Raw genomic sequence first — 12,714 nt, 5'->3', positions numbered from 1 at the left:
ACCTGTGGTGGTCGCTGATGGCGGAGATGATCTCCATCATGAGCGGCCAGGCGGCGCCCAGCTGGTCGCCGCGCGAGTGCAGCAGGCGCGCCGCGCACTCCAGCTGGCGGGCGCGCACGTCGCAGTGCCGCACGGCGCACAGCTCCGCCAGCGGCTCCAGCACCAGCCGCGACCGCGCCTGGAGACACGTTATGCCACATGAGAGAGCGAGCGGGGGGTGCTGCGGACGTTATCCACTACCGATGAAACAGGACATTAATGTACAATGTTTGCTCCACCTCAGGAGACAAGGAGGCAATCTATACTGCCATTTTCCAAATTATCCATAAACCAGACCAAAAATTAGCATGCCAAATTATTTTGCTTCCTTGATAAAAACAAACTTCTATATGGAATCATCTAACGATATCGCATACTACGTTTCGATTTTATGGTCGAATTTCTTTTTACAAATTGATAAATTACTTACATCAGTAACAAGACTGGGATTGTTGTGGTGGTACTGGAAAGCAGCCTGCACGAGATATGTGATGGCTTCAACTCCCCACTCCCGCATTCGTATGTGAGGATGTTGGCACACCTATAAAACAATGATAAACAAATTTTAAGGAATCAAGAGAAATTGGACCGACGATCTATGTAGGATTGTTGGTGTAAGCTGGATGAGGATTGCCGAATACCGGGATGTCTGGCGCAAACTTGGAGAAGCCTATGTCCCGTAGTGGATTGCAATAGGTAGGAACTGACTGACTGACTGACTAAGAGAAATTGGCAGTAGTATATGAAGAATGGTAGTTAGTTTACTTACTTCAAGAAGGTGGTTCGTGATTGGCCTCCACATGACCTCTATCCTGTGCATATTCGCCAAACCTGTTTCCAGGAGCTTAGCTACAGCAAACAATGATGGCTCCTGTAAAATACATTTATTATCACACGCCAAAATAAGCAAGACTTTTGTCTAACAAACTGTCAAATTACAAAATATTCTAAGAGGCATAAAATACATGTGTGTGACGTCATTTGATAGCACTACTGTACAATATGGTAACAAACCACTATTATTACTCACTCTGTTAGAATAAGCAAGTTCCATAGCCTCATTGGAGAGTTTGCAGAGAGCGTCAATGAGATGGTGAAGAGCCACGTCATCAAGATTCTTCGAAGCTTCAAACACCCTCGACAACATGGCGGACAACGCTAAAATACGTAACGATATTTATCTATCTATATATTCAGACACCCTTTCTTATACCCCCATTTCACATGCTCATTCTAAAAGCATATAAGTCACCATATATATACAATAAATACACACATTTAAATATATTCAGCTATGCTTCACCCTATGTACCCATAATTACACATATTATGTACATAAATGATGTGCATTTGATCATTTGACACATTGAATATTTATAATCTGTACTGTATCGATATTGTATGAATACACTTTATAAGGAGAGATTGTACTACTTACAAAAAAAAAAAATTAAGAACAATTACAACTTTTTTCATCTTAAGTCATTACTGGTATTTCAGATGTTTATATACACATGTATAATATATACATTTATTAAAATTCAAAGTATTTATACAATATCTTACAACACATACAAATAAGTCTATGCACTGCAATAGAAAATAATTGTGCGTTTTAAAAAAAATATAAAAACATGGCCAGCAAGCTCCATCCCAGAGCGCGAAGACGGACAAAAGCAAACTGTAGCGAAACTTCGTTGTAAAATCGATTTTAATATAGAACTTATTTTGATACGCGGTTGCATGTGTGGGTGTACACATATACAAGTGTGTATACACAGCATTTAAAACTTTTTCTTTTATAAAGTATCGACAACAGATGATACAAAAAAAATCTTTTACAAAACAATATACAGAAAATCTTCGATCACAGATATTAACAGATAGCACAATTATTTGTGCGAAGCTCTGTATATACATAAGTGTATGGGTATATAATTATATATACATATATACAACCACGCTGCAACGCACCCTGAAATTTTATATAACTGTGTAACGTCGATATTACAACGTCGCTGTTCCATTCCCATGTGTGTGTCTATTTGGAATGGGTAATGTTTTATTTGTATCATAGTCTATTTATAAGGAAACTTTGTTAAATTCCTATGATTGTTGCACGTTGTCGTCATAGAACCGAACATGGCTTTTTGTAATTCTGACAGTAATGCATTTGTGTATAGTATCTTAACTAAGTTGTTATTTATATCACCATCAACTTGGAGACATCCTTCAACTAATAGAATTATAGAAAATTCTTAATTAATTAAAGAAAAATATGTCAAATCTCAAGAAACCATTAACTTCTTGACTTTAACAACTCAACTTATATATATATATTAAAGGCTTGAAAAGCCATTTTTACTTTTAATGTTAATGTGGAAGGATAATAAATTTATTCTTGTTTAACTAATCTTTGAAAAGGGTCATTATAATGAGAAATAGCTATATTTTAAACATAAACGAACAATATCAATTGAATAATAACTGTTTAATAAAAATAAAAAAAAAATTGAAGTTATTTAGCACGAAGATTATATTAGGTTAGTTACTGACAGTAGAGAACTGACAAAATTGCTGTCAAATATATGCATATGCTTAAACCTAAAAAGGAAAGAATAAAAGTCATGTTAATTTTTAAAGTTCTGCCATTGCATTTTTTAAGATTAAGCGTTTCGCACACAGAGCCACAAGGAAAGAAAAAATAAGCTTTCACAAATAAAGAAAACAAAGAATTTTAAAAACGAGCTCAGCTTTATATTTAAAAAAAAAAGTTCTAAAAATATAAATCAGCTTTTTAGTTATACAATTGTGCGGAAAGTAACATCGGTGAGACATTCCAAATAGACACATAACGTTTATAAAACATTGTATACCACTCATGACTCCGAGCGACTCGGCCACGGGAACTTGCTGACCTGAAAATAATTTCATTACAACATATTTGTTCAACCGCTCTGGTGTAGTGGTGCGAGTATTTGCCTAAAATACTGACGATTTGCTGATTCGATTCCCGCTCGGGATGGATATTTGTATTTGTACAAATGTTAACTTTCCGGTTTCGATATCTGTCCTTGTGGGACCTCCCCATCGTGCCTCGGAGAGCACGTTAAGCCGTCGATCCCGGTTGTTATCATAAACACCTGATAGCGATCGTTACTCATAGTAGGGAACGTATCCGACAATCCGCAGTGGAGCAGCGTGGTGATTAAGCTCCTGTCCTTCTCCTACATAGGGAAAGAGGACCCAAAAGTGGGATGTTACAAGCTGAATACGTGAATACGATATTTGTTCAATTCTCAGTTCCTGTGTTTAATATGAGGGAAAATATGCTTGATTTAAATTTGAAATACATTTCTCTTCTCAAGGACGTCAGAAATTAGAACTTGACAGAGCGTAACATCATTGCATCGCATTACCCAGTCAGCTCTTACTCTCCTTCCAACTTCTTCCTAGCAATTCCTCACATTAATAACACATTCACAACACATGTATATAAAAAAATTAGTGCATTTTAGACTCACAAACAAATTAATTAGATTGGAACACGCACCATGAGAGTAAAACAAAAGTTTATTAAATACAGTCTGACAAAACTGAAACAAAAACAAAACTAATGTGTTAGTTAAATACACGTTAGTGTGCTTTTTAAAGTTTGATACTTAACGAAAATAACTTATATAGTAATATATATATTAAAATAGAATTTTTTAAAGTTTAAATAGTTTTAATTTGCTCAATTTCGATTTCTTACTTCCGACAAAAAAATTAATTATTTTGTCACGATATTAATTTGCAAGCATCAAACTGAGTTAACGTTATCTGCAGCAGTGATTTAGGGATACCACATCAAAAATTTTGCTAATATACCCATTTTTACAAGTTCTATTAACATATGTCAAACAATAATTATGTGTTATGAAGCAATACAATACCTACAGTTCTGTGATAAGTAATTAGTTAGTAAATATATATAATCTAAAATGAAAATTTATAATTTATTTACAATTCCGTATACACGAGAGTTACATTCATCATTATCATTACAGCCTATCACAGTCCACTGCTGGACATAGGCCTCCATAAGTTTACGCCAAAAATAACGTGAACTTATGTGTTTTGCCCATTGTCACCACGCTGGGCAGGCGGGTTGGTGACCGCAGTGATGGCTTTGTCGCACCGAAGACGCTGCTGCCCGTCTTCGGCCTGTGTATTTCAAAGCTAGCAGTTGGATGGTTATCCCGCCACCGGTCGGCTTTTTAAGTTCCAATGTGGTAGTGGAACCTTGTTATCCCTTAGTCGCCTCTTACGACACCCACGGGAAGAGAGGGGGTGGCTAAATTCTTTAGTACCGTAGCCACACAGTACAAGAGAGTTACATTACATCAAGGATTATCAAGGTTCCTTAAATTAATGCCTCTTGGGTGTACTAGCGTTTCTTAAAAAAGTCCCAAATATTTTGTTGTGAGCGAAAGAAATTTTTATTTCAAAATATGATTAATTTGGTTATTTAAAAAACTAGTGCATGCTGAGGTGTGACAGCTGAGAGAAATTTTTTTGAGATGGTGATTTCATAGTAAAAATTTTAGCTAACTTTTCCCGGAGACAGCTGAACCTTGCTTACCCTGCTATAATATGATGGAGAAATGAAATGTATTACTTATTGTATTAGTTATTGTTAGTATGAAAATGGATTAGGCTCCGATTATCTCATAAATGAAGGAAGAGACCTACGCCCAGCAGTGCTGCAGATGCTACAGGCTAAATCAATCGATACAAAATTGTGTTCATCATTAGTTTTATCGGTGAATAAATGCGCATTACAATAAATAATAATATTAAATTTTACCGGGTAAATCCGCCATAACAGCCGACGTGCTCATGACGGCGTTCGCATCCGCGCTTGCGCGACTCGCCTTCATACTACCACCGGTCGATGGTTTCAGACCTAATATCCAGACCTAGGAATAATAAAATTGCCTAAATTCATAATAATAAATGTCTAAGACTACACATAATATGTCTTTAGGGACTATTGTGTGTCGGAATGAAAGTCTTCTCAGAAGGTGTCGATCGAATCGAATGTATTTACATAAAAAATGGTAATATTTATATAACATGATTAATAATAAAAAGTAAGTATAACAATAGTTGATAAGTTTTTATGACTAATCGCAGATGTTTATTGACTAAGCCTTGCGTCTCTTTCTCGCGCGTGGCTCTCTTTTTCCGCGCGTGCCGCTGTCGATGACTCATGCGCTTCGTTGCGAGTCGGAGGCACGGTAGCGCAGAGCGATAACTATAAATAGAACATACGTTCCCGCGACTCGCTCTTTTCGGCGGCGATCGGCGCGGTGAACAGATTTCTGACGTGTGCTTCACTCGGCGGCGGCGCGATTGTACTTCGTGAGGATATGCATGAAGAATACGTGCAAGTTAGCTTGAAGACTTCTGTGCATGTGATTGCTGGTGTATCCGCTTGCATGGTGTGCTGTGCTACTTTCAAACAGTTCTTTTCAGAGCTAACAATCTTGTTTCACGAACATTAAAACAGCTCTTTTCAGAGCTATGTACTTTCTGTTTCACGAACACGTCAATGTATTTTGGTAACGGTAATGGTTAAGGTTATGAACGGTGAAGGTATTTTTAAGGTAAAGGTATCGTAAGGTTAAATGGTAAAGGTATCGGTATCAGGTAAGTTATCTTGTAGCCTCATTGAATTACTATTACTACTTAAGTAATAATAGTTCGATGTGGTGGCCACATGTCTTAAATATGTCTACACGTATAGATCTAAATAGTTAGTTTTTAAAGAAAAACTATTAGTCACTTTTTAGTTAAGGTAGAGTCGACTGGAGAAGGAATCGAGAGGATACAAAATCAGGGACTTTATAGTCATGAAGTATATTTAAGAGAGTTGTACCAGTCATCCATCATCATCATCTTATGATCATGATGTTGTCTATTGTTTATGTCTAATGTTGTCATGACGTATGTCTGCGGTTCCCAATACTACGTATACTACTAGCAGTGTGCTGTAGACCACACGACAGAAGTAAAACTTACGAAACGTAACTCTTTCTATCTTCATTAACTGATATCACCCTCTCAACTTCCGTTCGCCTCGCTCGATCACACTTTACGTAACGCTCTCGTCACGCATTTACCAGCTTACTTCCCAAGTCGAGTGTGCGTAAAGAAGTTTTACTCCAAAAACAAAGAATACACGTACCAAGTGCTGCAAGGTGGTGAGCACCGGCAGCCAGGCGTGCTGCAAGGCGTCCCCGTCGCGCCGGGCCGCCGCCAGCAGCGCCCGCATGGCGGTCACGTGGCGAGAGGTCACCATCACAAATGATTGCTGCTGACCTGATATTTAATTAAATCAAATCAAATCCAAATATTTATTTCGCCGAAATGTATAATAACACAGTTCTCAAAAAAAAAAACTATAAAAAAAAATTTGAAGGAAAACAACAATTACTTTAAAAATTGCTACTCTAATCATCGTCTAATATCATGTCATTAACATCGAAATACACTAGTCGACCGCTCCGGTATGGCGTAAGTTGTTACCGTTCGATTCACGATCCGGGTAGATATAAATATATGTATTCCTTCCTAGCTTCACGGAAAGCACATATATTCTATTTTTTTTGGAAGTCTTAAATAGTAAACAAATATGGCGTACTTCCGATCACAGACAATAGAGTGATATTGTAAGTATAGTAAAGTGACGCAAAGAGCAAATGAATGAACAATATTAATAAGCCATAGACGAATATAAAATTTATTTTTTGCTCAAATATTTAACGTTAACATATTGCTAAAATTATTTTAAAACCTAATAATATATTAAAATAAGCTAAGAATTAGTCGTTACATAATTACAAAAAAAAAATATATGTATTAAGCGAGCGTTTATTGTGTGAAATGGTCGGTAAAAAAGACGTCAAAAATAAAATTAACAACAAAATAGCGCCGCCTGTGTCTAGAAAAATAAAGTCGACCTTATTAATATTATTGTCACATTATTTGTATTTACTATTAAAAAAAAACTTTGTGCCGGTGGCACACTTTCTCAACATCTAAAAAAAGGACTAATGACATTGTTCTCCACGAAGCTCTCATTGGGTAATTCTAAGTCGCGCCGCCGGGCCCGCCAGCGCCGCCAGCGCGCCCAGCACGGGCACGCAGTACTGCGTCACTAACGAGTGGGGGGGTCGGGCTCGCACCTGCGGGCTGCGCGCACGGCAGCGGCGTGCCCACCCACACGACGTGGTGGCGCAGGTCGGGCGCGGGCGCGCGCGCCGCCGGCCAGGCGCCCGGGCCCGCCAGCGCCGCCAGCGCGCCCAGCACGGGCACGCAGTACTGCGTCACTAACGAGTGGGGGGGTCGGGCTCGCACCTGCGGGCTGCGCGCACGGCAGCGGCGTGCCCACCCACACGACGTGGTGGCGCAGGTCGGGCGCGGGCGCGCGCGCCGCCGGCCAGGCGCCCGGGCCCGCCAGCGCCGCCAGCGCGCCCAGCACGGGCACGCAGTACTGCGTCACTAACGAGTGGGGGGGTCGGGCTCGCACCTGCGGGCTGCGCGCACGGCAGCGGCGTGCCCACCCACACGACGTGGTGGCGCAGGTCGGGCGCGGGCGCGCGCGCCGCCGGCCAGGCGCCCGGGCCCGCCAGCGCCGCCAGCGCGCCCAGCACGGGCACGCAGTACTGCGTCACTAACGAGTGGGGGGGTCGGGCTCGCACCTGCGGGCTGCGCGCACGGCAGCGGCGTGCCCACCCACACGACGTGGTGGCGCAGGTCGGGCGCGGGCGCGCGCGCCGCCGGCCAGGCGCCCGGGCCCGCCAGCGCCGCCAGCGCGCCCAGCACGGGCACGCAGTACTGCGTCACTAACGAGTGGGGGGGTCGGGCTCGCACCTGCGGGCTGCGCGCACGGCAGCGGCGTGCCCACCCACACGACGTGGTGGCGCAGGTCGGGCGCGGGCGCGCGCGCCGCCGGCCAGGCGCCCGGGCCCGCCAGCGCCGCCAGCGCGCCCAGCACGGGCACGCAGTACTGCGTCACTAACGAGTGGGGGGGTCGGGCTCGCACCTGCGGGCTGCGCGCACGGCAGCGGCGTGCCCACCCACACGACGTGGTGGCGCAGGTCGGGCGCGGGCGCGCGCGCCGCCGGCCAGGCGCCCGGGCCCGCCAGCGCCGCCAGCGCGCCCAGCACGGGCACGCAGTACTGCGTCACTAACGAGTGGGGGGGTCGGGCTCGCACCTGCGGGCTGCGCGCACGGCAGCGGCGTGCCCACCCACACGACGTGGTGGCGCAGGTCGGGCGCGGGCGCGCGCGCCGCCGGCCAGGCGCCCGGGCCCGCCAGCGCCGCCAGCGCGCCCAGCACGGGCACGCAGTACTGCGTCACTAACGAGTGGGGGGGTCGGGCTCGCACCTGCGGGCTGCGCGCACGGCAGCGGCGTGCCCACCCACACGACGTGGTGGCGCAGGTCGGGCGCGGGCGCGCGCGCCGCCGGCCAGGCGCCCGGGCCCGCCAGCGCCGCCAGCGCGCCCAGCACGGGCACGCAGTACTGCGTCACTAACGAGTGGGGGGGTCGGGCTCGCACCTGCGGGCTGCGCGCACGGCAGCGGCGTGCCCACCCACACGACGTGGTGGCGCAGGTCGGGCGCGGGCGCGCGCGCCGCCGGCCAGGCGCCCGGGCCCGCCAGCGCCGCCAGCGCGCCCAGCACGGGCACGCAGTACTGCGTCACTAACGAGTGGGGGGGTCGGGCTCGCACCTGCGGGCTGCGCGCACGGCAGCGGCGTGCCCACCCACACGACGTGGTGGCGCAGGTCGGGCGCGGGCGCGCGCGCCGCCGGCCAGGCGCCCGGGCCCGCCAGCGCCGCCAGCGCGCCCAGCACGGGCACGCAGTACTGCGTCACTAACGAGTGGGGGGGTCGGGCTCGCACCTGCGGGCTGCGCGCACGGCAGCGGCGTGCCCACCCACACGACGTGGTGGCGCAGGTCGGGCGCGGGCGCGCGCGCCGCCGGCCAGGCGCCCGGGCCCGCCAGCGCCGCCAGCGCGCCCAGCACGGGCACGCAGTACTGCGTCACTAACGAGTGGGGGGGTCGGGCTCGCACCTGCGGGCTGCGCGCACGGCAGCGGCGTGCCCACCCACACGACGTGGTGGCGCAGGTCGGGCGCGGGCGCGCGCGCCGCCGGCCAGGCGCCCGGGCCCGCCAGCGCCGCCAGCGCGCCCAGCACGGGCACGCAGTACTGCGCCGGCAGCGCGCAGCGGCACAGCGCGCCGATGCACGCGTCGCGCCCGCTCGTCACGCCCACCTGCGGCACCGCCCACTCTTACGCTTAGCCTGGAATACCCCACGGCTGGCCGGAGGCCTCTTTCCCCATGGTGAAGGATCAGAGCTTAATCCACCACGCTGCTCCAATGCGGGTTGGAGGATATATTCCCTACTATGAGTAACGATCGCTATCAGGTGTACATGATAACAACCGGGACCGACGGCTTAACGTGCTCTCCGAGGCACAGTGGGGAGACCCACAAGGACTGCACAAACACCCAGACCACGGCAAACACCTATATGGCCAATACAAATGTTTGTCATGTGCGGGGATCGAACCCGTAACCGCCAGCGCAACAGGTACAATCCATGGCTGTCACCGTTGCGCCAACGCGGCGTCGCATCGTTTGTCATGTGCGGAAATTGAACCCGCAACCGCCACTACAACAGCCACAAACCAGTACTGTAGCCATTGCGTTTGGTTTAAGAAACAAAATAAATATAGTAAATTAACTGCTTTAATTATTCACGCATCCTATAAAACTGTTTTCAATAACTGTTTTTTTTTTGTTAAATGTGAAAATTAAGAATAAAAAAATTTAAAATTCTGTATTCAGGGGAATTTTAGTACAAATACTGTAGAACAATGTAGTAATAAATATATAATCAATTACTTTAAAAATCACAAATAAGATTTAAAAAAAAATAAGTAAATTCTTACCTTCCCACTAACCCTCGCTAACGTTTGTATGGCACGCAGAATGTTTTCCAGTTCGCCAATACTGGCTTCCGCCAACACAGACAATCCCCACACCAGGCCACACCAAGAGGATTTTATTAGCTGAAAATAAAAAATCAGCTTTTGAGGGGGAAAAAAAACTAACGAATGCTGCATTTTTGGGGGCTTCTGGCAGAGACAATTTTTTTGCTTTTTTTCCACTCAACATTAAAATAGTATTACCAAAGAAATTAAAAATAAAATATTTGGGAAACATTGTAAAAATATCAAAATCAACTTGCTAATAAATACAAACTTTAATTATTTATTCTCACATTACCTGCAGTTTTAGTTGTCTCTCTTTGTCCTCCGCCTCAGGGTCAATCTTCTCAACAACATTTGAGTTCTGATCTGCTTCCCCGGTGTGCCCATTATTTGTTATTTCCTTTACATTATCTAATTTAGTTTCTGCCTCTGAAAAACAATATTGTACAGAAATATAATTGACATTAGTAACAATATTTTATGATTAAGTTATTATTATTATATATTACCGTTCTGGTTATTAGTAGGTTTATTTGAATTCATTTCTTTTTCATCTCCGTCGTTCTGAGAATCATCATAGAGTTCTTGTAATCTGGAATCATGAACTATGACATTTAGTGACCCGATATAACATGTGAGAGATTACATACACAATACATTAAGTCAAACAGTATAAAAATACCATATCATTGTTGAAATTTTCAAGTACGTCTAGGATCACAATTAATCGAAATATACGTGTTCGACTTTTACCTGCGATCCTTTAAATTATGAGTTCTGTAGGCGTAATAGATCACGTTACGAGTGAAAAAAAAATCCTAGTCCGAGCCCGTAAAAGCACGGCTATAATTTCAAATAAAAAAAATATCGCACGAGAAAAAAAAATCGTTTTCATAAGGAGTTCTTTAGATGTAGGCGGCAGATAGTATTAATATTTCAATTTATCTACGTTTTTGGGGAAAAGAATAATAGTGAACGATTATACAGAAATAAATTGTCAGAGTAGCTCGTATATAAAAACAAAGTAAAATTAAAAAAAGTTCACGTTTCACGTAAAAACAAATTCCTAGCCCTATAACACCTACAGTAATATAATAACACCTACAGTAATATAATAACACCTACAGTAATATAATAACACCTACAGAACCCCATGTTTGAAGGAACGCAGTTAAGAGTCGAACACTCTGTACATACTTTTTACACTTATTTTTAATAGACATAAAAATTCAGACAAAGATATGTTTTCAAATACTTTCAATTTTATTAAATATTTTAATTCTTACCTAAAATATTCGTCTCCTTCCACGGTGATCGCTATAGAGCGTATTATCTCAACTAAGCACGCGTATGCGACTGATATGCCGTATCCTTCTTGAATCGTGGGCGCCTCTGTGCGATCCAGCATCTCTATACTGAGAGGAAAACAATAGAACTTTTGAATTGAGAGGCATTATAATGTTAGTGATATGATGATCATAAGGCAAGTCTAAAAGGTTTGCTTCAAATGTCAATATGAACACAGCGTTCTAACTTTCTACGATGAATTGGTTAAGGTTTTTTGTTATTTTTTTAAAATTGTTTAAACTCATTTTACACAAAAAAATTACAGTAATACACTCCAAAAATTGCAGAGATTTGTCCGGAGTGTTAAGTTTGAATACAGTTCATTTAGGCAATTAAAAATAAGGTGGGTAGTTCTACAAACTAAAGTAAGTAGGTATCATTTAATTCGGTGCAAATGCGTGTGCAGGAAAGGCGATCGAGACGCAAAACCGGTTTGTTACACACAGTTGTGTGTGGTACAACAGGTGCGTGGCTAAGTGACAACAGTTAGTCACTTTTTTTAACGCGGGTAAACTATATATATATATATATATAAATGTGTGTTACCAATTAATTGACTTAATTGCTCGTAAATAATTTAATATAGGCTAACCCTAACTAGATTTTAAGTAATTGACAATCTTACTTACTATACAGATTTAGCGGTTCCAGGTTCGAATGTTACACAAAGAGGTAACCACACTCCCTTCCAGTAGAAGCCGGCTTGTTGAGGGATGCTTGAAGAACCTGTATAATTGTTAAGATAAAGTAACCATAAAGATACATGTACAAGATGTATCAGCGACTTTGGACAAAATTACAAATTTGGACTTTCTTAGCTACTCCTATGGGAACCATACCTAATTTCAGTAATACAAGTAGTATTTTAAACTCATAGTATACCTCAAATCATACGAGGATACGTTCTAATACATTAATTGGTAGCTATAAAAATAAAGTTTTTCACTTCGATATCGATTATAGAGAAACCTTTTTTTTTTTTACAAATAGGTCGGCAAACATGCGTGCGGCTCACCTGATGGTAAGCGATGACCGTTGCTTATATACTGTAGACGCCTGCAACACTTAAGCATCGCGAGCGCGTTGCCAACTTTATAACCAATCCCCCAGGAGTTCTGGTCACCTTACTCACCAACAGGAACACAATACTGCTTGAAAACAGTATTATTTAGCTGTGATCTTCAGTAAGGTCGAGGTACTACACCAGTCGGGCTGCTTCATATTTTGAGCAGGAAATTTTGAGCTGTGCTCTTTGTTTTTTTTACGTGGGGAAAATCCT

General features: G+C 44.1%; 1 protein-coding gene across 1 annotated transcript in view; it reads right to left on the bottom strand.

Moving 5' to 3' along the window:
- The window catches only part of LOC123666523 (protein MON2 homolog), a 40,837-nt gene that overhangs the window by 9,054 nt on the left and 19,069 nt on the right, over positions 1–12,714 (bottom strand). Inside the window, exons 11-23 of the mRNA XM_045600601.1 lie at positions 12,065–12,161; positions 11,375–11,503; positions 10,598–10,680; positions 10,384–10,517; positions 10,047–10,166; positions 9,164–9,365; positions 6,272–6,405; positions 4,889–5,000; positions 2,916–2,957; positions 1,070–1,197; positions 809–910; positions 470–580; positions 3–178 (exon numbers count right to left, since the gene is read on the bottom strand). Of these exons, the coding sequence (XP_045456557.1) occupies positions 3–178; positions 470–580; positions 809–910; positions 1,070–1,197; positions 2,916–2,957; positions 4,889–5,000; positions 6,272–6,405; positions 9,164–9,365; positions 10,047–10,166; positions 10,384–10,517; positions 10,598–10,680; positions 11,375–11,503; positions 12,065–12,161 (1,570 nt within the window). The remainder of the gene's footprint in view (positions 1–2; positions 179–469; positions 581–808; positions 911–1,069; positions 1,198–2,915; positions 2,958–4,888; positions 5,001–6,271; positions 6,406–9,163; positions 9,366–10,046; positions 10,167–10,383; positions 10,518–10,597; positions 10,681–11,374; positions 11,504–12,064; positions 12,162–12,714) is intronic.

The sequence above is a fragment of the Melitaea cinxia genome, chromosome 26 (genome assembly GCF_905220565.1).
Source record: "Melitaea cinxia chromosome 26, ilMelCinx1.1, whole genome shotgun sequence".
NCBI classification, from domain to species: Eukaryota; Metazoa; Arthropoda; class Insecta; order Lepidoptera; family Nymphalidae; genus Melitaea; species Melitaea cinxia.
This window is presented reverse-complemented; position numbering and strand designations above follow the sequence as displayed.